General features: G+C 34.7%; 1 protein-coding gene and 1 long non-coding RNA gene across 3 annotated transcripts; both read left to right on the top strand.

Moving 5' to 3' along the window:
- Positions 1–7,650: 7,650 nt before the first annotated feature.
- On the top strand, positions 7,651–18,874 carry LOC144444758 (organic cation transporter protein-like). 2 transcript variants are annotated; one of them, XM_078134287.1, is made up of 10 exons: positions 7,651–8,086; positions 11,893–11,996; positions 12,717–12,871; positions 13,241–13,412; positions 13,855–14,047; positions 14,468–14,553; positions 16,523–16,731; positions 17,478–17,586; positions 17,691–17,900; positions 18,301–18,874. In XM_078134287.1, exons 1-10 carry the CDS (start codon positions 7,700–7,702, stop codon positions 18,368–18,370), a joined length of 1,695 nt encoding a protein of 564 aa, XP_077990413.1. In that variant the 5' UTR covers positions 7,651–7,699; the 3' UTR covers positions 18,371–18,874. The 2 variants fall into 2 exon arrangements, with proteins under 2 accessions (XP_077990413.1, XP_077990414.1); XM_078134288.1 differs by lacking the exon at positions 14,468–14,553 and having other exon boundaries at positions 16,506–16,731.
- A 3,824-nt stretch (positions 18,875–22,698) lies between these two features.
- On the top strand, positions 22,699–23,881 carry LOC144444603 (uncharacterized). The gene is made up of 3 exons (XR_013481859.1): positions 22,699–22,712; positions 23,324–23,427; positions 23,850–23,881. It is a non-coding gene; the product is annotated as an uncharacterized LOC144444603 (long non-coding RNA).
- The last annotated feature ends 439 nt before the right edge of the window (positions 23,882–24,320 follow it).

Genomic DNA, 24,320 nt, shown 5'->3' with positions numbered 1-24,320 from the left:
GTACTTTATAATCACGTGAATCATAAGTTCTGTAGTAATAGTTGAATTAATATTGAAAAGTTCTGTCTCTCTACCTGTCTCCTTATGTCTCTTTCTGTGTCTCTGTCTGTCTGTCTGTCTGTCTGTCTGTCTGTCTGTCTGTCTGTCCGCCCTCTCTTTCTGTGATGCTCAAGCGGTGGAAATAGTGTCTTCAAAATACACATCTTTTGTGACAATCGTCTGTAAGTTTGGATGGGATGTTGGTAGTACAACACTGGGAGTGATGTCAATTGGTTGGCATGGCGACTGGAGAAAGGTTCAATTAGCGATTGCACTAATATGCCTCGTCTTCATCCCGTACCACTGGTAAGTTTCTAGAATAGTAAAAGTTTAAACAATAGAGGAAATAACACACTCAGTGAGTTGGGATTTCAGGTTTTATCCATCGAATTAGGAGGTAATATTATAGGTCTGTCTGTCTGTCTGTCTGTCTGTCTGTCTGTCTGTCTGTCTGTCTGTCTGCCTGTCTGTCAAATTTTCTCAATGAATAACAAACTCTAGTAATATCCTTTTATCAATATGGCATCACTAAGTTAAGTATGAATATTTATATACAGGATTGGCAACTGGAATTTGGTCAAGTCATGTTAGGGACCCGTTAACATCTGTATGGAAAATATTGTCATGTATTCACAGTGGCCATAATATGGATGCGAATTGAGTATCTGTTTTGGATATTTAATTAATAAAACAACTTTCCTATGTTTTTCTACTTGAAAAAAGAATGTGAAATAACATATGCATTTGTGCCAAGTCCTTGTTTGTAACTCAATAAATTGCAAAACATTAAATAAATATGTATATGATATGTTTGTTATTGTATGTACAATAGTAAATATTTGGTACACATTTTACAGCTTTTTGCAATTTATTGGGTTGCAAAAGAGGACTTGGTATATATGTTATTTTACGTTCTTGTTTTTCAAGTACAAAAATAGTAAAGTTGTTTGTAAATTGAAATTTTAAAATAACCAACCCAGTTATAATCCATATTGACACTTTAGTAGATTAGTAAGATTCATCTTATTTCACACGAATAAAGGCTTATCAAGGAGTCTGCACGGTGGCTAATTCAAAAAGAAAGAACAGAAGAAGCTGGTAAAATAATCCAGGAAATAGCTCGCTGGAATAACAAAACTTATGAATATGAACTTGACATGCCACATACAAGTGAAGCTGGTAAAGAATGTGAAAATACTACCAAAGGAGAAGTTGAAAATGCTAACACAGAAAAGGTGTGTGTATGTATGTATGTATGTATGTATGTATGTATGTATGTATGTATGTATGTATGTATGTATGTATGTATGTGTGTGTGTGTGTGTGTGTGTGGTTATTAGACATATATAGACCGCCTATTCTTTCGAAAGAGAGATATGAGAGAACAAGAGTTCCTTTCAAACTTTACTATTTATACGAAACGTAAATGTATAATCGCCAAGTCGATGTTTCACGTATCATATAATTAGTCACCACAGCTATAGGTTATAGCTTTGAGAAATGAATCGTATGATTTTAAACTTATTCTTAAACACGATATTAATAGAATACAAATGTAATTTATTTTGTTGCTTATCCTTTTGGTTTAACATTTCAGATAGGGGAAGCCAAGGGAATGACTGCATTGGATCTGTTTCGATCACCTGAATTGCGAATAAATACCTTCAATATGTGTTTTTATACGTAAGCAAAGATATTGTTATATCGCAGTAAAATATTGACTCGACATGCGTATCCATCGATTTATGACCCCTGTCTTGTAAAAACAAGAGATGGGTATATTGCATTTCATATAGCAATGTGTTTTTTTAATCTTTCAAGGTTAAAGAACGTAAATAGGGCCCGGTAATTGGCCCGACAAAGTAGGATATTTATGCATAATAGTCAAATTGTTAACTACTGTTATGAGGAACTGAAATGAAATTGTGTACATAACGTATACAGTTTATTAGTATGTCCCTTCCAAGAATATTTCTATCAGGCACTGATTTGCAAAGATTTTTCACTATACAAAATTATGTTTTGCTATCGAAGTAATTTAGTATTACTTTCATAAAACAAACAAATAATTACGTAATTGTTTCCTTTTTCAATTTAATAGAAAGCTTTCAAACAAGTTGACTGAGGGAGTTGTAATCAATATGTACAGGTTTATGTAATGTTTTTGTTTTTTTAACTTTAACCAGGCTTTAAAGTGGTCACATGGATGAGAATTGGGGTATTTATTTTGGATTTTTAATTGATAAAACTATTTTATCATGGTATAAATGTTAAACAACATTGTCTAAGTCTATGTTTGTCATTTAATACATTGCAAAAAAGCCAACAAATGTGTAAAAATGTTTGTTGTACATGTAATAACAAACATTTTGCACGTCATTTATTATGATTTTGCAATTCGTTGAACTGTAAATAAGGACTTGGCATCTGTTGTGTGACACTGATTTTTCAAGTAGTAAGCCATGATCAAATTTTTTTTTTTTTTAGATATAAAATTCGAACTAATTACCCCATCCCCTTTAAAGAAATCAAATGTAGAAGGATGTTTTATGTTTTTATTTAGGTATTTGGATTAATAAAACAACTTTGATATGTTTTTCTACTTCAGAAAACAGTATGAAGCAACCCAACCCCTCAAAAAATAACATAAAACATATTTTAAAGCAAGTGACTTGTAAAATAACTGGGTAGATTTAGGTCACCATTTAAAATCAAAAGTAAGCGCAAGTAATCTAACTATTTAATTAAGTTTCAATATGTAGGGAAGCGACAGACGTATGCATAGCCTGGATTTACATAGTGATAACCTCTGTTTGCCTAGTTTGTTGACAAATTAAATTCTTATATGCAGTAAAGAACCTTTACTCATGTTTTGCAATAATCGGGCTCTGTCCATGTTGGTTCACATAGTTTTTTATAAGATGAAATTGTAAAAGCAGTCTTATTAATTAAACATCCAAATTAATGGCCCAAGTCTCATTGATATTACTCCGTTGACCATTCTTAGACTAATGTAGTATAGCCCATACCCAGAAGAAAACTCAATATTAGATTATTCTCTTTCCAGGTTTTCAGTTGGTATCATGTATGGAGGCATGTCTTTTAACTCAAATTACTTCTCCGGCAAAGTATACGCGCTATATATGTCGTCATGTTTAGTGGAAATACCTGCTAATCTGCTCGCGTTGTGGTTATTCAACTATATGCCCAGACGATGGTTGTTATGCACATCAATGACCTTGACTGGTGCTTTCTGGATCTCATCTGCATTCATAGGTATACGGATTTGTCAAGATACGGAATTTTAAGAAGAGAAATGCTCACTTGTGTGTTTCGTGTAGGATGTATGGTTTGCTTTATCATACATAAATTAGCATGTTTTGTGTGACGATTCAGTTATAGACGTATCATTATATTGATTGATAGATAACTAAATGAATGTCTGGTGTTGAAATCTTGATAAAATATATATATATATTTCTATATCTATATCTGTATCTATATATATGACTTTTTTGGCTGACTTCAAGATATGTATTCATCAGTTGATAAGAAATTATTAGCTATCGGCTATTCTGCTATGCGTTAACCTTCTTTGTATTTACATTTTTTTTTAAATTGTCAGATAACGGAGTTTTGAGAATTGTGATCATTACTCTTGCAAAGATGTGTGTAACGATTGCATTTTCTGTCATATCTGCAGTATGTATAGAGATATACCCGACTACTCTGAGGTAGGCAAATATCTAATTCCTCGAATGGATATCTTTTGTGCGTGATTTGTATCAGTTTATATGTTGAAACACTGTACGTTTTCATATCTCTTATAGAAGCGTTGGAATGGGTATTACATTTGGAGGATATTATTTTGGACTAATAGTGGTTCCATACGTTGTATACCTCATTGATATATACTATTATTCAACATACATCATTATGGGCGTTTTGAGTATCTTGTCTGGTATATTTATATTGTTACTATCGGAAACCTCAAATATCAACCTTCCAGAAACATTGGAAAATGTACAGCCATCAAAATTGTAAGTTGTTGTGTCGTTTCCTTTATATTAAACAAGTCAATGTCCGTAGCCACCATTGTTGTTTAATCTCCAATTAATATAGCATTCAATTAAGTTATTTTTGACATGTAATATCGTCTTTGGCTTTCCAATAATAATTTTACACACATGAGTAAACACACACACACATTGCTGATAAAGAAATTTAAATTTACTTCATAACACTTTTCCATGATTACTTCATTGATATATATATACCGAAACTTTTTTGCACGTTTCGTGGAATTGTAAATCTTGTTTGACTGTTTGGCTTGATTTTTGGAATGTTTTGTCGATTTGTAAAGTTGTAGCGACTTATAATTTACTATAGCATTGTCATGCCAAGATATTATAGCCGAGTTGATTAGAATTACTTCACATAATGTATTGCTGTTTTCTCTTATAGGTGTCGATTGAACGAGAAAAGTAACGAAAGGAGATCACTACTAAATGACTCACAGTAATCACTCATAAAGTAATAAATGATATCTTCATCCACTTCCTGAGAAATATGAATATTGCCAAGACCACTTCAATTAGGATACTGATCATGGTACTTTCTTTGAGTAATTCTGTGTTAGCTTGTATAAATCACTGAAGATTATTTTATAAGAGTATGTATTGCAGCAGCAATGTAAAATTGTTGTACTGGTTATCACTTTTGCTAATTCTGAATTAAATTAACTTGCAAGTGTAATAGTGCAGAATTCAGGACAAAGTACACATTTGCTTAACTCATCAAATATGGTTCCACATATCAATAATGTTCACTATTTGTTGTCGGTGTTTCTACGTTTTTAGAATTATGAATATACAGAGACTGTTAAATAGTAATGTCATCAATGATGTTAATTTGTCCTAAACTGCAAACGCCGAATTGCTGGAAAGTGATTTTTCCTACATAAAGAAATGGGCGAAAAGCTAGCTATTGCCTTGCACTATAATGCGTTTTCTTCAAATTATTTCATTCCATGATATTACCCTATATGATTAACGTCATGATGTTCTAATTGTATATATTGCTAGAATGAAACAATACTTTGTCTGTACAATATCCTTATGGATGTCATACAATGTGCCTACTAACGTCATTCAGGGACAATTTGGCATATTCCATGTTTGTTTGCCGGAAACAGTAGCATGAAGTATTGGGACCATGTTATTTTCGATAGCAAACTATAAAAAGTTTTGAGATATGCTTTTAAATATAAGCAATTCGAATGTAAATCCAAGGATGGTGGATATCTAGACAATGTTGTTTTTATCTAACCTGCACGATACCAGGCTAATGCAGGTAATAAGCAATGCCAGTACGTTTGCAGATACTTTGGTAGTTAGATTCAACTCTTATTTGTCAATTAATCAAGTTTTTGACCAAAAGACATTTGGTGTAGTCTTTTGTACATTCAAGGCCATCGGCCCAAACTACAAATTTAGTTGCGTAATTGTTGAAGACATGATATAACTACAAGTAAGTGGAAATTTACAAATGAAATTATGATACATACAGAGATTGTTAAATAGTAGTGCCATCAATGATGTAAATTTGTCCTAAACTGTAAATGCTGTCTTTAAAACAGGAAGCTAAATTTTACATAAAGGTACAGTGGTTTTCAAAGAGGTTCTGGTGGTGTATTGTCATTTTGACAGTGACTGGTGCCTCACGATTGCTGGCACAACGGAACTGGAAAGTGATATATCCTATTTATCTATTTATCTAAAGAAATGGGCGAAAATCAAGCCATTGCCTTGCACTATAATGCGTTTTCTCCCAATTATTTCATTTCAAGATTCATATTACCATTTATGATTAATGTTATGATGTTTTAATTGTATATATTGTTAGAAGGAAACCGAAAAATCCCACTAACCCAGGGGTTGGCAGTCTGAGGCAGGAACACCTTTTTTATTAGTGGTGAGCTGCCAAAAGGGCCACTACTATGTTGATAATGACATACCTGGAATAGTACATATATGTGTAAACTATATCAAAAGGTTGAAAGGAAATAACCCTCCTAAACATTTGTGAAAATGGGAGGGAGGATGGGTTGACGAAATTTAAACAGTAACAGACGAGCTGCAAACGAGGACAGGCTAACCCGACTGGTAGAAAGGTACTGAACTGAGTCAGAGTTCTCAATAAAGCTACCTCGGCTGAGCACTGAGTAACAACCATTGTAAACGTTCCACGCGATCGAAGTGTAGACAATGGGGGCTCACAGCGCAATGAGCTATCACAGTTGTTCTTTACCAGTCATGCTCTGCACCCCTTCCAGCCTTCTCTACACGAGTGATAGAGTGAATCATGTACGTGAAGTTGGCACTGGGATCATATTGAAATTAACATTCACTGCACGTCAAAAACAGCATCAACAAAAAAACTCAAGTCGGAGAAAAGTAGACATATGATTATAACAACAGTCTCGAGTTGGAGAATAAATTCTTGAGCGGAATTGAGACAGTCAGTGAATAGCTATTAGTATATCAAAACATTTATGCTGTTCAGCAGTTTTCACTGCAATCATCAGACAGACAGGCAGTCATCATTCAGTCATTCTGTGATAGCTTGAATGTGAACATGAAAATAAGTCTGCTCCAAAAAAAGTACACCAAGATAATGTTCAACAGCCAGGTTGCACTTGGACTAATATCCCATTTTGTTCTTGAACGAGCAACTGTCACTTGATTTAGCCAAGCCATTTTCATACATTCTTGCCCCAAACATATTGCAATGGTATAGTTTAGTTGTGCAAAACGGTCTGTGTTATCAATAAATACTGAAACTGCACGAAATGTGACTACTTTCCCACATGTGTGTGTGTCATGTGCAACATTCTAAAAGTGCCTGCAGTTGGCAAAACGTGTTTTTCCTGAATGAAATTAATGTGACAAATCTGATTCCAAGACCAGAAGACACTGGTTGCATGGAGACTTTGAAAACAGCTAACTAATGGGGAGTCGCTGGGATAAATAACCTGGCAATAATCGAAAAGCTGCACCAAATATAATGACGGATTCATATCTTTTGATCTGAATGTGAATAAAAAAGAATCAGTTGATGCCTGGCCTGTACCTAGCCTGTACGCAGATAATTATCACTCAAATTCTATGATAATGACGTTTATTAAAGTACCGTTTATGTTTGAAGGGCAGCACCAGCAGATATTCATGGGACAAGTACGTCCAAATTAAACTTAAATTTCAGGATGACACATAGTTGGCTATGTCTGGATTTACTAGGAGAGTATTAAGGTGGGTGGGTTTGGACCTTCTTTCATATAAACTTTCTCAACCATTAAATCACCATTCAACCGAACTTCAATGCCTGTTTTGGAAATCACTTTATATTCACTTTATAGTAATCACAACTAAACTCGAGTTGGTCTGTTCGACAGCCAACATTTACAAAGCACCACATATTGTAAAGTCAAAGTTCATGTCAGGTTTGTCATTGTGTTATTATAATGCATAGTCATTATGTCGGGTAGATAGTGAAACGTCCTCTAAAACGAAAGTCATAACCCCACACACTGACCTACGTGGCCTGTACCAGTGCTGTGTATCGACCGACTACCTTTTCTGTGTGCGCATTATCATGAGAAATGGAATTTGACAACATATTACACTCAATTGGAGGCTTTGGCAAATTCCAGAAGATTCAAGTGTTTTTCATGTTCCTCGCACTTATCCCATTTTCCTGGTTTAGTTTCTGTAACACGTTTTACAGCGTCTCTACAGCTCATTATTGTAGAGTGTATGACAACCAAGTCTTTGAGAAAAATTCAACCTTGAAGACATGCACCATTCCATACGGCACAGACGATGATGTACAAGAATGGGACTCATGTGCAAGGTATGACGTGAATGTTTCTGAAACGACCATTTTCAACGGTTCTTTTGGCGATTGTTCGTATGGGAAACGTACTATCGACTGTGATAATGGATGGGTATATGATCGATCTACATTTACGAATACGCAGATAATGGAGGTAGGATTTTACGATAATTGTCACTCAAATTCTATGATAATGACGTTTGTTAAAGTACCGTTTATATTTGAAGGGCAGTACCATCAGACATTCATAGGACAAGTACGTCCAAATTAAACTTGAATTTCAGGGTGACACATAGTTGACTATGTCTGGATGTATTAGGAGAGTATTAAGATAAATGGTGGATTTGGACCTTTTTTCATATAAGCTTTCTCAACCATTAAAATACAACTCAGCCTAACTTCAATGCCTGCTTTGGAAATTACTTTATATTTACTTTATATCAATCACAATTAAACTTGAGTTGATCTGTTCGACATCCTACATTTACAAAGCACCACATATTGTAAAGGCCAAGTTCGTTTCATGTTTGTCATTGTGTTATATTGCATAGTCATTGTGTCGGGTAGATAGTGAAATGTCCTCAAAAGGAAAGTCATCACCTCACACACTGACATACGTATTATCGCGCTACCCTCAGCAGTACACAAGTTAATTCCAGTTAATTGGTTGCAACGGGGGGTGTACTACTGGCCAGGTCTGGTAGGGGTGTGTGGCCGATGCTGTCAACCCCAGACCCCATTTTAGACCCAAAACCAATACCTCATTTTATTCCTTTCAATTTCTTAGACAAATGTTGAATTATGAATGGAGTGCTGCACATGCGTAGTTAACGTAACAATGCATTGTGGGGCGATATATAAGAACAATAATTTCAGGGGGTGCGCATGCTATCTCATAGTCACCGATTCCCGGGGAAATTCCCGGAAATTCCGAACTAGCCGAGAATTCATTAAAGTCCAGGACCCATTTTAGACCAAACAAAATAAAAAATTGTGAAAAGTGGACCCCATTTTAGACTCATTAGCTCTAAAAAGACAGTCTCCATTTTAGACAGAGGGTGAAAAACCCTATCCCAAAGGGCGGCACATATAGGTATACCCGATAGGTGGGAGTACCCCCGGGGTTGCAATTGCTCAGTGGGATGACTCATGATTGCACATGTATTCGAGTTAAACACGAGTGAGACTTCTTATTGTCCAGCAGATCTTATACTCTCATAGAAATACGTCATGGTCTAGTGAATGACCCGGCGGGTCTTACATTATACTATGCTTTATATTTAAGTAAACTAATCCGCTAGTGCGTTTGGGTGCAGTTTGTTTGTGTGTCATCCAAGGTCACTTCGTAAATCAGTTCGTCTTCTGTCAATTTAGTAAGGACATTATTTTGCCCAAAGATCATATTAAACATAAAGAAATCTTCGTTGTGTTGATGTCGTCAGTGTTCAAAACTTATTTTCCTTTTTAACCTGGTGTTTGTAGTAATTAATGAGGTCCAGTCTTGTATTGGTTTTGGTAGATTTGTCGCCTGCTATAGAAACAGTGCTAGCGAAAGGATTTAATTAAAGATGGTGTGCGTGCATCTGTCCATCTTGTCCAGGAATGTGTAGATTAGGTGCTTAGCACGATTAAATGTATTTGTACGTTCAGCGTTCGCTATTTTGTATATGTGTATTAAATTGAAGACGTACAAATGTAGTTCCACAGTGGTTTAAGTGTAGGGCAATCACAGAAGAGGTGAAGGGTATATCTTCTCCAGACAAATTATAAAATCACAAGTGGATCTCGATTCTTTACCGGCTTTCATAAGAAGTTTGTTATTAAAAACGGTGTTAGATAGTCGAGGTCAGCAAAGTTTTCTTTTAGTGCTCCACATTTGTTTGAAGTTTACTGGTTGGGGGAGGCAACCGATAGGTGATTCTACATGGTGTTGCTATTCGCTTTGTTTTGGTAAGTTGTTTGAATTGTTTGACAGTACATGTTTCAATGGAATTCCATTGCTGACGTCTTACAGAAATTAAAATCCTAGACTTATTATCCTTGGTTGGTTTTTCGCAGTCTTGTTTTCGTATTTGTTGTTAATATGACCTGGATGAGATGCAGGTTCGTTGGTGAATTTTGGCCTTTTTTTGCTCATTATGAAGCTTCATGATATGTTCCATCATTTTTGAAAATCGTTTATTTTTTCCACTAATAAATTTGAAATGAAAAAAATGACATGAACTCTAACGCGATGTGTGTTTTATATGGTTTCATTCCTGAATGTTTATGTACAAGGATTTGCATACGTAAAGAAGATTGACAGGAACGTTGATTACAGAAGAGTGTCTTTACATATGCAAATGAGACATAGCTAGTAGGCCTCTGTGCAATGACTGACGCGTGACGTGACATGATCTCTCAGCTGTGTTGTTGTACAAAACCAATCAAACTCGGCAAATTTGGTTATAACCAATAACAAGTAAAAAATACCTCCTTGCATGTAAATTGCCAATTTCAACCGGGACTTATGCACGTTGATTTTGACAAGTGCATCGGCTAAAACGTTACAGTACAGCGGCCTACAGCCTTGTACCCGATGCGTCCAACATGGTGTAATTGCAGGCACAGCGACTTGATCGCAAACCTTACTGCAAATACAATGACATGATTGCAGGCAGATTCACATGTTAAATTCGAAACCAGTAGCACTCAAAAATCATCATTTACAGCAATGAAATTCACAAATTTCAGTCAATGAACACGGTTCTGTTATTTTTGTTAAGTATTGTTCCAGTGCTGAGAGAAGACGTTACACCATGTACACTGACTTTTTGGAAACAGTGCCACTGCATACACAACAATCTCATCTGACTTGGCGCACATCATATATGTGCGCAAACTGAGGACGTGGGCTGGTGGTTTGGTATTGGCACCAATTTGATAGGTTGCCATAGTTTACAGTTTTATAATTAAAAAATAGTTTGATGTTTTTGGGAATCCTGACAATTCTAAGGCTGAATTGATGTTTTTTGCATACCATTGTCTATCTATTCCGACATTGTACATACTATTATGATTTAAGAATTTACAGTATATCAACAATGAAGGCCAACAACCATTTATTAACTGAAAATTCATTAAGCTTACGAGAGGCATTCAGTTTGCATATTGTTTTAATAATGTAATGTGTTGTGTGTAGTATAAACAGGAACAGATGTGGCTGAATTTAATCATAGTGTGAATATTTCTTAATATTAAAGAATACAGCTGGTGCAACACACTTCTCACAATTCGTGGTTTAATGTTACCACTATCAACAGACTGAAAGGAATATGCAACGAACTTGATCTTTACAACATGTGGTGCTCTGTAAATGTAGGCTGTCGAACAGATCAACTCAAGTTTAGCTATGATTAATATAAAGTGAATATAAAGTTATTTTCCAAAACAGAAATGGTAGTTAGGCTGAGTGGTGTTTGAAGGGTTGAGAAAGCTTATTAGCTTACTACTAGGAGTATTTTGTAACTTAAGAGAAGTATATTGAGTAGTACAAAGGCATGTTTAAATTTCGACAAATTTGTGGAAGGTACCAGATACATATAATGAGCATATCGCATCCTTTGCAATGCCAATTTCGTGTTTTTGAGCAGGTATGATAGTATATCGTAACACGCAGAGTATTAACATTACATGGGAATAATAAGGAATAAAAGTGCCCGGTATCTACGTCCATATTGTCAGGATTGAAACATCATGCGTTTCGAATGAAATATCAAATTAAACTTGAATTTCAGGGTGCCACATAGTTGATTACGTATGAATTTATTTGGTGCCATTTGATACTGGCTAGAAATATTTGACTTGTACAAATGCAAGTTTTCGTCTGCTGTGAATGGTACCAGAAAGTAGTACAAACTGTATATCGTTTAAGTTTTAAGGTTTTAAGGTTTAAGTGTAGCTACTCTTGCTTACATATAGTTTGACTTGGTATGTGAAGATGATTGGTTAAAACAGCTTTCAAAGACTACAACTGGCATCGGTATTGTGGTTGGAGCAATTCCCATCGGTCTACTTTCAGATGTGTAAGAGTTATCTTGATTATCTTTCCTAATAGGGAACTTGCAAACCCGCCATGTTGAATGTTGCATCATGGGAAATATGACAATAAATACTAATGAATTGGTATAGTGTAAACAATACTGTTACATTGTTTGCAACCACGAATGATCAATTCTTAGTTACCCTGAAAATTGTTGGAGGTTTTTTATTGGTAGCTCCAGATTAGGTATTACGATAACCACAGATAATCCCAGAGTCCTTTGAGTCTGAGCATGCTCAGTCTGGATTGCAAGTTCCCTATTGTTTCCGACACGTCTTGATACTAATATAAGATACCAAATATTATATACATATTTTTTTCTTGACTGTTTTAGATTGAAAAAACAATACCTTTCTATTCATACATACTAATTTCTAGAAAGTTATACTTAATTTTACCATTAACCAATGGAATTTCGTTTTTCAAACAGCTACTTTTTTGTCATTCTGAGTTTTATTTAAGATGAACATTAAGTTTTGACGAGATGAGAATAATAGAATACTTCTATTGGAAGTCAACTTCCTTACTAATCTGCATAATTTATGGCAAAGTAAAAAAATAATATTATTTATAGTTATGGTACAAATGTGTCATAGTGAAGAATATATATTTCATTTGATATTTACTTTTTGAAATATTTCGAAAATATCAGACTGATTTGAAATAAAATATTATATTTTTTGAAAAAAATAACTTTTTTCAGATATGGTAGGAAAATCATTTTATACTTGAGCCTGATGTCTGGAACAGTTTTGAACTTGGTGATTGCATTCTTGCCAAATTTCTACAGTGTTCTCATCGTTCAGTGTTTGATGTCTGCCCTGACTGCTGGAATTAACAGTATGAGCTGTGTTCTAGGTAAATAACACAAGGACTGTCAACCGTTCCTCATCTTTAATTATCATCCATTAACACTTTATACTAATATGTGTAAAATGTATTACCCGGAAATGTGTTGCCAATTTTGTAGAATAATATCATAAATGTTGGCAAATATATGTTTTCAGTCGTAATAAACTATTGTACGTACGTACGCACACATGAACGCATGCAATTATGCTGGTACGCATATATTGTATTGTATTGTATTGTATTGTATTGTATTGTATTGTATTGTATTGTATTGTATTGTATTGCACTGTATTGCATTGCATTGTATGGTATTGCATTGTATTGTATTTTATTTCGCATAGTTGTGTACTTTATATGAATTTTATTGTATTAAAGTGGCGGAAATAGTGTCTCCAAAATACAGACCGATGGCAGTAACCATCGTCAAGATTGGGTGGTCTATCGGTGGTGCAATTGTGGGAGTGATATCAATTGGTTGCCATGGTGACTGGAGAAAGATTCAACTTGTGATAGCTCTCACTTCTCTCATCTACATCCCATACTATTGGTAAGTTGAGGATACTATTAAAATACTCTTTGCTGAATAACAGTTAAAAAGTTGGGCCATCCTTTTGTAAGGAGAAGGAAACAATTGTGAGGTATGTGCATGTGTGGTTGTACATGTGTGCCTGCGTGTGCATGTGCGTGTGCGTGTGCGTTTTTGTCGTCTGTGTACATATAAATTGGTATAACATGACATTTGGTACAGTTATTGCAAGTTAGAGTTTGGGAAATTTGGCCCATATTAGACAGTTTTGCTAATATATTTTTCAAAGGAAAAACTAACATGTCATTCATTGTTGATCACAAACTACAAACTTGATCTGTGCAGACATATGGAAATGACTTAAAAAGTCTCATATAGTTTGAATTGTGTAATGCAATCATTCAACCTTTTACATATTAATCATTTGGTAATCAAGCATTCATCTTATTTCACATGAATACAGGATAATCAAGGAGTCTGCAAGATGGCTAATTCAAAAAGAAAGAACAGAAGAAGCTGGTAAAGTAATCCGGGAAATAGCTCGCTGGAATAACAAAACTTACGAATGTGAAATTATCATGAGTCAGAACAGTACGAATGGAAAAAAGGTTGAAAATACCAGCAAGGAAGAAATGGCAAATGCTAGCACAGAAAGGGTAGGTCATGGTGTGTGTGTGTGTGTGTGTGTGTGTGTGTGTGTGTGTGTGTGTGTGTGTAAATGGATGTGTGTATGTATGTATGTATGTATGTATGTATGTATGTATGTATGTATGTATGTATGTATGTGTTTGATTGTGTGTGTGTGTGTGTGTGTGTGTGTGTTTGTGTGTGGATGGATGTGTGTGTTTGTGTTAGTGTGAGTACAGTTTAGCATGAAGAATTACATTACATTCAGAGTGATGTTTTGTGAGAGTATTTATTTAGAAACTGTACAAACAATACATTGCATTGAAATCTAATATTGACTTTGTAAAACATAAAAACATTTCAATTAATATATATGTTTGTAGTAATAAAACACCTCAGATATCTTGCATTATAACTGTAAGCCATTTCATAAAGTGTTTTCATTTCAGATAGGGGTGATTGTTGGATCTACAGTGGTAGACATTTTTCGATCCTCTGAACTGAGAAGAAACACTATTAATATGTGTTTCTATATGTAAGCATAGGCATTTTTATACTCCCCTCATATATATGTACCATTCTAATCTATGTCATAGTCCTGCTTACACGAGTGGATATTATACAAATGTCGACTGGCCGTGAGGGCAATAGCATACGTCTGTTCACCGCGAGGGCCTGTCGATCACCTCAACATCAACCTATTTCCCGAGGGCGAAGCCTAAGGGAAATAGGTTGATGTTGAGGTGATCGACAGGCCCGAGGGGGGAACTGACGTATGCTATTGCCCGAACAAGAGGTCAGTCGACATTTGTTTTATAACACATCTCATTCATACCTTTATAATAAACCTGACACTACAGACCCGTCGTCTGCAAGGAAGACGCTCACGCATGCGCAATGGGCGGGCAATACTCCACTCGACTTTTCATTCATGGAACTATTGCACTATGGGGCAATAGACCGTCATTTCCTGGGCAACAGTATTCAAATTACGCATACCACGTGACAGGGCATTGACCAATCGCAACACGACTCACGCAGATGATGTGTTATAAAACCGTTTAACACCAGTATTATGATTATGTTATTGATTCATTTTCTCGATTAGTAAAATGCAGAGGTACAATATTAAGTATGGAATCATAATGGTCAAATGGTAAGACTTGCTGCTTCCGTTTGTTTCTGAAAAGCTAAATCCTTGGGCAAGATTCCCATTAACATTTTCCCAAGTTAATAAGCCATGTAATTGAGAAATTGTCAAAGGTATATGTTGGTATATATTTGCTGAATAATCCAGTGTGCTGACAAGAGCAGCACAATGGATTGCATGTGTACAGCTTAGGGAGTTAGGAAGAGTAAGGGACTGTTTTCCTGTCCTAAGACCATGTCACATATTATGTTCCTGAATAGGCCCTTTAGACCTAATATCCGTATTTATGACACGGTCAAATTTTCAGGAACAAAATTAGATCTGGGCATTTTAAGTTACCCTCAACCCAAATTTCAACTCAAGTTATTCGAAGATGAACCTTTTTAAAAATATCTTTACCAAAAAGTACTATTTCAGACCTAATTTGCATATTTATGATCCAGTCAAATTCCCTTCAACAAAACTAGATCTGACCATTTTAAAACACCTTCACACCAAATTTCAGCTCAATTGGCCAAGTAGTTTCTTTTGAGAAGTTTTTAAAATTATTTTTATCAAAAAGTCCTACTTTAGATCTAATTTTAATACATAATTATACTCAGTCAAATTCTCTTCAACAAAACTAGATCTTGGCATTTTAAGACACTTTCACACCAAATTTCAGCTAAATTGGCTGAGTTGTTTTTAGAGAAGAAGAGCTTTAAAGTATTTTTATCAAAAAGTCCTATTATTGACTTAATTTGCATACTTATGATCTGGTGAAATGATCTTGAACAAAATTAAATCTGGCCATTTTAAGCCACCTTCACACGAAATTCCAGCTCAGTAGGCCCATTAGTTTTGGAAAAGAAGATTTTTTTTGAAATACAAAAAAGTTGACGAACGGCAGACGGACAACAGGCAGTCAAAGGTCAGACATGAATCTACCCCTATAGCTCCGCTGACTGTCTTTGACAGCGGAGCTAATAACATTATTATCATCACTATTTTAAAGTACATTCTAATGGTATGCATAGAAATCTAGTTAATATTAAGAAGGGAAAGAAAAGCGACTGTTTTACATGTAAGAATAAGTGTGTCCAGCTATTAAATTGAGATTAGAATAAGGCAAAAAGAGCTAGATAAAGGTCACATCTCAACAATGAATGTATTGTTACTTTTATGAAGGTATTTACGAATCATTATTCAATTAAAATTGCAATTAAACAACATAGATTTGGTGTATTTTTAATACACGTAGGTTTTGTCAATCTTCTCTCTCTCTCTCTCTCAATCTCTCTCTCTCTCGCTCTCTCTCTCTCTCTCTCTCTCTCTCTCTCTCTCTCTCTCAAAAATAGAAATATTCTCTTTCCAGGTTTTCAATTGGTATCATGTATGGAGGGATATCTTTTAACTCAAATTACTTCTGCGGCGAAATATACACACTGTATATGTTGTCATGTTTAGTGGAGATACCTGGTATTCTGCTAGGATTGTGGTTACTTTCCTATCTTCCCAGACGATGGTTACTGTGCACAACGATGATTTTAACTGGTGTGTTATGGTTCTCGACTGCATTCATAGGTATACATGTACTAGTTTATCATACTAATCCTAGATACCATACCCAGGAGAAAATTCATTAAAATGTTATCTTTCTAGGTTCTCAGTTGGAATCATGTATGAAGGAATATCTTTTAACTCGAATTAACTCGAAGCCTATAGACAAGGCACTTGATTTCTGCCTCGAAATTTGATCTCGGTCATCAAATTCGTCCACATATGAATTTTAGTTCTGTTTCATTAAGTGGTGTCGTGTTCGTTTTCACTCATGTAACATGACATTTTAACACACATTCCGACAACCTCAAATGCAAAAGAAACAATCATATGGTGAGGTGTACAGTGGGGATGTAGAAGTAGTTGAACTGTTGATTATCAGTTAGAATTTCCAAAAAAAATTGAAGCTATTTATATTATGAAGTACATGTGTAATGTGTTCATTAGAAACCGGTTTACTGTGGTGTGAAAGAACAACAATGATTATCAATATTCAATGTGGTTGGGTAAAGGATCCTGCTGTGTTTATTGTGTCTCTGTTATTGTTAGTCTAGAGTTGAACTAGGGCTAGCTCTGTGTCAAAAGCATACTGATTCCCCCTGAGTGAAACACTAAAGGCTACATCTTGCAAGAGTTACCTATATGCCTTACAACTCATGACTAGAATAACATATCTAGATATAATGATCACACAAAGGGTTCCATCTACTCAGTAATACAAGGATTCTTTGTTTTCAATTTTGTATTTTATTTTTTTATTGATGAAACAGGCAACGTGATAATCAAAATTGTCATTATTACTGTTGCAAAGATGTCTGAAACAGTGGCACATTTAACCTCAGCGACAGTGCGTATGGAGATATACCCGACTACCCTAAGGTAGGCAAATATGAAATTTTATGCATTCATGATCACATTCTGTTCGATTGCCAGTATTCATTGAAATCACAGTAAAAATGACAACATTTTGATTGGTCTTTTAGGAATGCAGGAGCGGCTATAACATCTGAAGGATGTGATATTGGAGTAATGGTGGTTCCATACATTGTATACCTTATTGATATATACTATTTTTCAACATACATCATAATGGCCGTTTTGTGTGTCTTGTCTGGTTTATTTATACTGTTACTTCCGGAAACCTCAAATATCAACCTTCCAGAAACATTGCAAAATATAAAGGCATCAAAATTGTAAGTTGTTGTGATGTTTTCCATTAAACAAATCTATGTCTGAAGCATTATTGTTGCCAACTCTTCATGTTACGTAATATGACATATTTGTTCAAATGAATGTTTTGATAGTACAATCTTTGATTTTCTAACAATGGTAACCAGTATAATTGGTAATGACGAAATACATCATTTAGTCTCTGGTACAGAAAACCATTTCACTCAACCTTCCCATAATGTATGTGTTGATGGATTGACTGTATGTGTTGATGGATTGATGTTATTTTTTGGCATGTTTTGCACATTATTCAAACGGCTCTTTTATCGGTAGCATTATCATCATCATTATGATGATATGATATTATATGTGGGTTACCTAGTATTGCTTTATTCAAGTTCTCTTTATTTTATCTCTTCATAGGAGACGATCTGAGAGAAACAACGAAAGGAGGTTACTACTCAATGATACAATAAGCACACCCATGACATAACTTCGAAATATGTATGCAAAAGTGTTGTATACAGCATGCAAGTTAAAAATGGCTTATCGGAACATTGACGTTTTCTTTAAGTATTATATGACTAAGTAGCTGATCGTTTATTTTTTTTGTGATATCTTAAGTTGGATAACCCTAAATTAAAAAGACTCAAGAGTTAAGTTATTATTATGACTTGGGAATACTTCACGTATCTTTTGACATTGACAAGTAGTAGGAGTCGAATTTAGCAGACATTGATATACTGTGTATTCAGCCTCCTCGAAAGTTAAGGCTGACTTAAATACATGTACATATTTGATAGATGGCTATAGGTTATACCTTATGTGGTTTATGTCCTTTACAAGTGTTTATACTTTATAATTAACAGAAACACCTCTGGCTTTAAACGCTAATCTCAGCTGGTTAATTAACTATTTGTATATGCACTGCACCATAATGTGATATTCCACTGATTAATTAATACACATTTAACGATCTTAACAAACCATAGAAGCATGACCAAGGATTTTATATGAAACAATTCTTCAGAGAAAGCTTTAATAATCAAGATTAATTATCTTGATTATGTTTCCTAATTGTTTCCTACATGTTGTTGATTATAAGATAAATAACTATGGATTATATAGTTCTGTTTTCCTGAATGTTTTAGATTGAAAAGACAAACCTTTCTATTCACCGTATGTGTGTGTATATATGTATGTATGTATGTATGTATGTATGTATGTATGTATGTATGTATGTATGTATGTATGTATGTATGTATGTTACACCCAATCTGTGAAACTGCCCAATTCATTAAATGTGCAATGTAACTTCCTGGAATGGTCAACCTTATGCAAATGAGAATATAGATTCTGATCTAAAAGGGCAAAATTAATTTTTTGGGCAAGAATTTTGAACTGGTGTGTTGAACTCTGTTAAAAACATAAGCTACTCTGAATCATAATAAAATAAGAATTGTGAACTGATGAATTTGGAAATACATGATAATAAAGTTGTTTGATTGATATTTATTTTTTGTGTGTGTCCTATAAAATATGCTCATTTCATGTACTGGACATACCTTACCATACCCACTTCATATATATATATATATATATATATATATATATATATATATATATATATATATATATATATATATATATATATATATATATATATATATATATATATATATATATATATATATATACACCAAACGATTCCTCAACCTAATCCCAAAACATTTCCCAGCAGACTCCAAGTTACGCAAAATATTCAACAGAAACAATGTCAAAGTCAGTTATAGCTGTATGCCAAACATGGCTACCATAATCAAAGGGCACAACGCCACCATCTCCAACAGCGAAACTAAACCCACTCAAAAACCATGTAATTGCAGACAGAAAGACACCTGCCGAACATCACGATTTCTCAATTCAACTCGATGATTTAGGAAAGTTACTGTACCAACAGACATAGGAAAGTAGTTATTCTTTTTAGAACATGTAAAAAAAATCAATTATCGATAATATAAATGTCAAAATCACACTTCCACAACCCGGAAATTAAACTGCGCTATGTCATCAGTGGTCCGTATCGCGTACCGCCGTGCAACAAACCTCCAAATAGTGTAACAATTTATCCTTGAGGTACAGTGATGCCTCGATACTCGTTATAATATTACGATAATCGTGCCAACAGGCCTACTGTTACAATATTGCAATGCATGGTGATGTTATGTCGTCTATGCTATACGATGATACGGTAGCGCGCGCGTGGAGAATGCACGTAGTATATGGAAGGCGCATGCGTAGTCACTGCGCGCCGCAATGCATCCCTGGGAGAACCGCCAATTTTTTCGCATAGTATATACGACGCGCATGCGTACTAGTCACTGAGTCGCTACGCGGCAGCTTCGCTGCCGCTGCGCGAGCTAATAATAACGGTTGTTAAACTACTCTTTACCCTCCAAGGATAGTACCAGCAGACATCTATGGGATAAGTATATCCAGTCCATTTATTTGATTCAGAGGGAAATATGCCATTTTGTTTGGATATTGTATTTTTTCTGAATGGTGGTAGTTTTGTTATGGGAGTGTACATAGTATGTACATGGCCTTATTGAAAAGTGCTCGGTATCTACACCAAAATTGTCAGGATTGAATATCATGTTTAGAATGAAATACACATTTAACTTGAATTTCAGTGTGATACATAGCTGGCTATGTCTGAATTTATTTTAGGAGTAATTTGTTACTTACGAAAAGTATTTGAGTTGTACAAATGGAAGCTTACATCAAGTTCTGTGGAAAGTACAAGATAAATGTATAGAGTATGTCTTATCCTTTGAATTGGCAATTTTGTGTTTTCGAAAAGGTATGATACTACTAACATTCGTGGTATTAATATTAAACAGGGTCGATACTATACAAATGACGAATACGTTTATTTTCATTGTGGATTTTCATTATGTTAAGTTTATCTACTCTTGTATACATATAGTTTGACTTGGTATGTGAAAAAGATTGGTTGAAACAGCTTTCAAAAACTACAGCTGGCGTTGGTGTTGTAGTTGGAACACTTCCCCTCGGTCAACTTGCAGATATTTAAGATTGATCTTGATTATAATTCTTTATTGTTTCCTACATGTTGTTGATTATAATATAAGTAACTGGATATTATATAGTTCTGTGTTCCTGACTGTTTTAGATTGAAAAGACATTACCTTTCTATTCATACACTTGAATTCAAGAAAGTTATACTTAAATTCAATTTAAACAAATTCAAATTTGGCAAGTTATGAAAATGATTTTTCATTGGCGGAATCTAAAGATTTACATATGGAGTTGCAGATGGTTCCAATGATGTTAAAAAATTTCAACACTAACGAGTATATATTGTTGTGTAGGCCGTATCCATTCATGTTTACGTCAAAATTTGCATATGAATACCTCATTAACGAGGGGGCCGATTTTTTTCTTACATCACAATCCAAAACACAATGAGACTCCTATCCACAATTTTCAAAACAGCATGAACCCCAACTGCCAATTCAAAAAACAGGGTGGCCCCCCACTGCCAAATTAAAAAAACAGGGTGACCCCCCCTCCTCCCAATCCACCGGAACTCCCCTCCCCCCACGGACGCAGAAACTGACCGGTCCCTTAGATACAACAAGAGTAAACTTCATAATTTTGGCGTGTGTTCTGGAGGACATGTTTTCTCTTGTATCAATTGTGTCTGGTATACATAAATTACCACTATATTTAGAAACTACCCATTACCTTTCTATTCATACACTTGAATTCAAGAAAGTTATACTTAAATTCAATTTAAACAAATTCAAATTTGGCAAGTTATGAAAATGATTTTTCATTGGCGGAATCTAAAGATTTACATATGGAGTTGCAGATGGTTCCAATGATGTTAAAAATTTTCAACACTAACGAGTATATATTGTTGTGTAGGCCGTATCCATTCATGTTTACGTCAAAATTTGCATATGAATACCTCATTAACGAGGGGGCCGATTTTTTTCTTACATCACAATCCAAAACACAATGAGACTCCTATCCACAATTTTCAAAACAGCATGAACCCCAACTGCCAATTCAAAAAACAGGGTGGCCCCCCACTGCCAAATTAAAAAAACAGGGTGACCCCCCTCCTCCCAATCCACCGGAACCCCCCTTCCCCCACGGACGCAGAAACTGACCGGTCCCTTAGATACAACAAGAGTAAACTTCATAATTTTGGCGTGTGTTCTGGAGGACATGTTTTCTCTTGTATCAATTGTGTCTGATATACATAAATTACCACTATATTTAGAAACTACCCGGTTAAAAGGCTCATTGTGCTTGAAACCTCTAGCATTATTTACATAGCGGATCAAATCTAGGGTTATAACCACCTGTGTACCCAACATTGTGTACTACTTTTTCTGTGTGCATTATCACAAAAAATGGAATTTGACAACATATTACACTCAATTGGAGGCTTTGGCAAATTCCAGAAGTCTCAAGTATTTTTCATGTTCCTCGCACTTATCCCATACTCCTGGTATAGTTTCTGTAACACATTTTACAGCGTCTCTACAGCTCACTATTGTAGAGTGTATGACAACCAAATCTTCGAGAAGAATTCAACATTGAAGATATGCACCATTCCATACGGCACAAACGATGACGTGCAAGAATGGGACTCATGTGCAAGGTATGATGTGAATGTTCCTGAAATGACCATTTTCAACGGTTCTGTTGACGATTGTTCGTATGGGAAACGTGCTGTCGACTGTGATAATGGATGGGTATATGATAGATCTACATTTACGAATACACAGATAATGGAGGTAGGATTTTACGATAATTTTATCAATCACATTCTATAATAATGGCATTTGTTAAACTACTCTTTACCGTCCAAGGTTAGTACCAACAGACATTTATGGGACAAGTACATCCAGTCCATTTATTTGATTCCGAGTGAAATACACCAATTTCTTTGGATATTGTATTTTTTCTGAATGGAAGTGTACATAGTATGTACATGAATGGCCTTATTGAAAAGTGCTCGACTTCTACACCGATATTGTCAGAATTGAGTATCATGTTTAGCGTTAATGTCATGGTGATATAGTCATGGTGATATATATAGTCATTAAGACATAGTCATGGTTGACTATGTCTTAATTTATTTAGGAGTAATTTGTTACTTTCGAAAAGTATTTGAGTTCAAGTACAAATGGAAGTTTTCGTCAAGTTCTGTGGAAGGTACAAGATAAATATATCGAGTATGTCTTATCCTTTGGATTGGCAATTTCTTGTTTTCGAACAGGTATGATACTACTAACATTCGTGGTATGAATATTAAACAGGGTTGATACTATACAAATGACGAATACGTTTATTGTCATTGTGTATTTTCAATATGTTAAGTTTATCTACTCTTGTATACATATAGTTTGACTTGGTATGTGAAAAAGATTGGTTGAAACAGCTTTCAAAAACTACAGCTGGCGTTGGTGTTGTAGTTGGAACACTTCCCCTCGGTCAACTTGCAGATATGTAAGATTGATCTTGATTATAATTCTTTATTGTTTCCTACATGTTGTTGATTATAATATAGTAACTATATATTATATAGTTCTGTTTTAGATTGAAAAGACGATACCTTGCTATTCATACACTTGAGTTCTAGAAAGTTATACTTAATTTCACTTTGTATATGCATATATAAAATGATTAGCCAATGCAATAATATATTTTAAACAGATATATACTTGATAATTGTGAGTTTTAACAATAGAATGCATTTTATTAAAAAAATCCAGCTGTCACTATTAATGTGCATGATTTAATACAAACTGAAAAATACTAATTATAGTTATGATACAAATATTTTGTATTTAATTTTGAAATATTGCGCCACACGTCAGTGAAAATATCAGACTGGTTTGAGATACATCTTTGAAAATATAACTTTCTAGATATGGTAGGAGAACCATTTTATACTTGAGCCTGATGTCTGGAACCGTTTTGAACATGGTGATTGCATTCTTACCAAATTTCTACAGTTATATCATCATACAGTTTTTGATGTCTGTCCTGACTGGTGGAATTGTCTGTATGAGTTGTGTTCTAGGTAAATAACACAAGGACTTTCAATCGCTTTGTGTCTTTAATTATCAGCCATTAACACTTTATAGTAATATGTGTAAAATGTATTACCAGGAAATATGTTATCGATTTGTGTGGAAAAATATAGTAATTGTTGACAAATATATTTTATGCAGTCGTAATAGTAGTTTTCATCTATAAAAGCGTTTACGAATGATCACGGGTGTACATGTTATAGCTTGTCAACTTGCACAACATGTAAGTATGCATTCTGAACTTTATTGTCCACTAAATATCTAGCTTAGGAGTCCTCCTGTTTTATTTCTACGATGTTACGAAAT

The sequence above is a fragment of the Glandiceps talaboti genome, chromosome 13, assembly GCF_964340395.1.
Source record: "Glandiceps talaboti chromosome 13, keGlaTala1.1, whole genome shotgun sequence".
NCBI lineage: Eukaryota > Metazoa > Hemichordata > Enteropneusta > Spengelidae > Glandiceps > Glandiceps talaboti.
The sequence above is the reverse complement of the archived record's forward strand: the minus strand, read 5'-3'. Positions and strand labels throughout refer to the sequence as shown.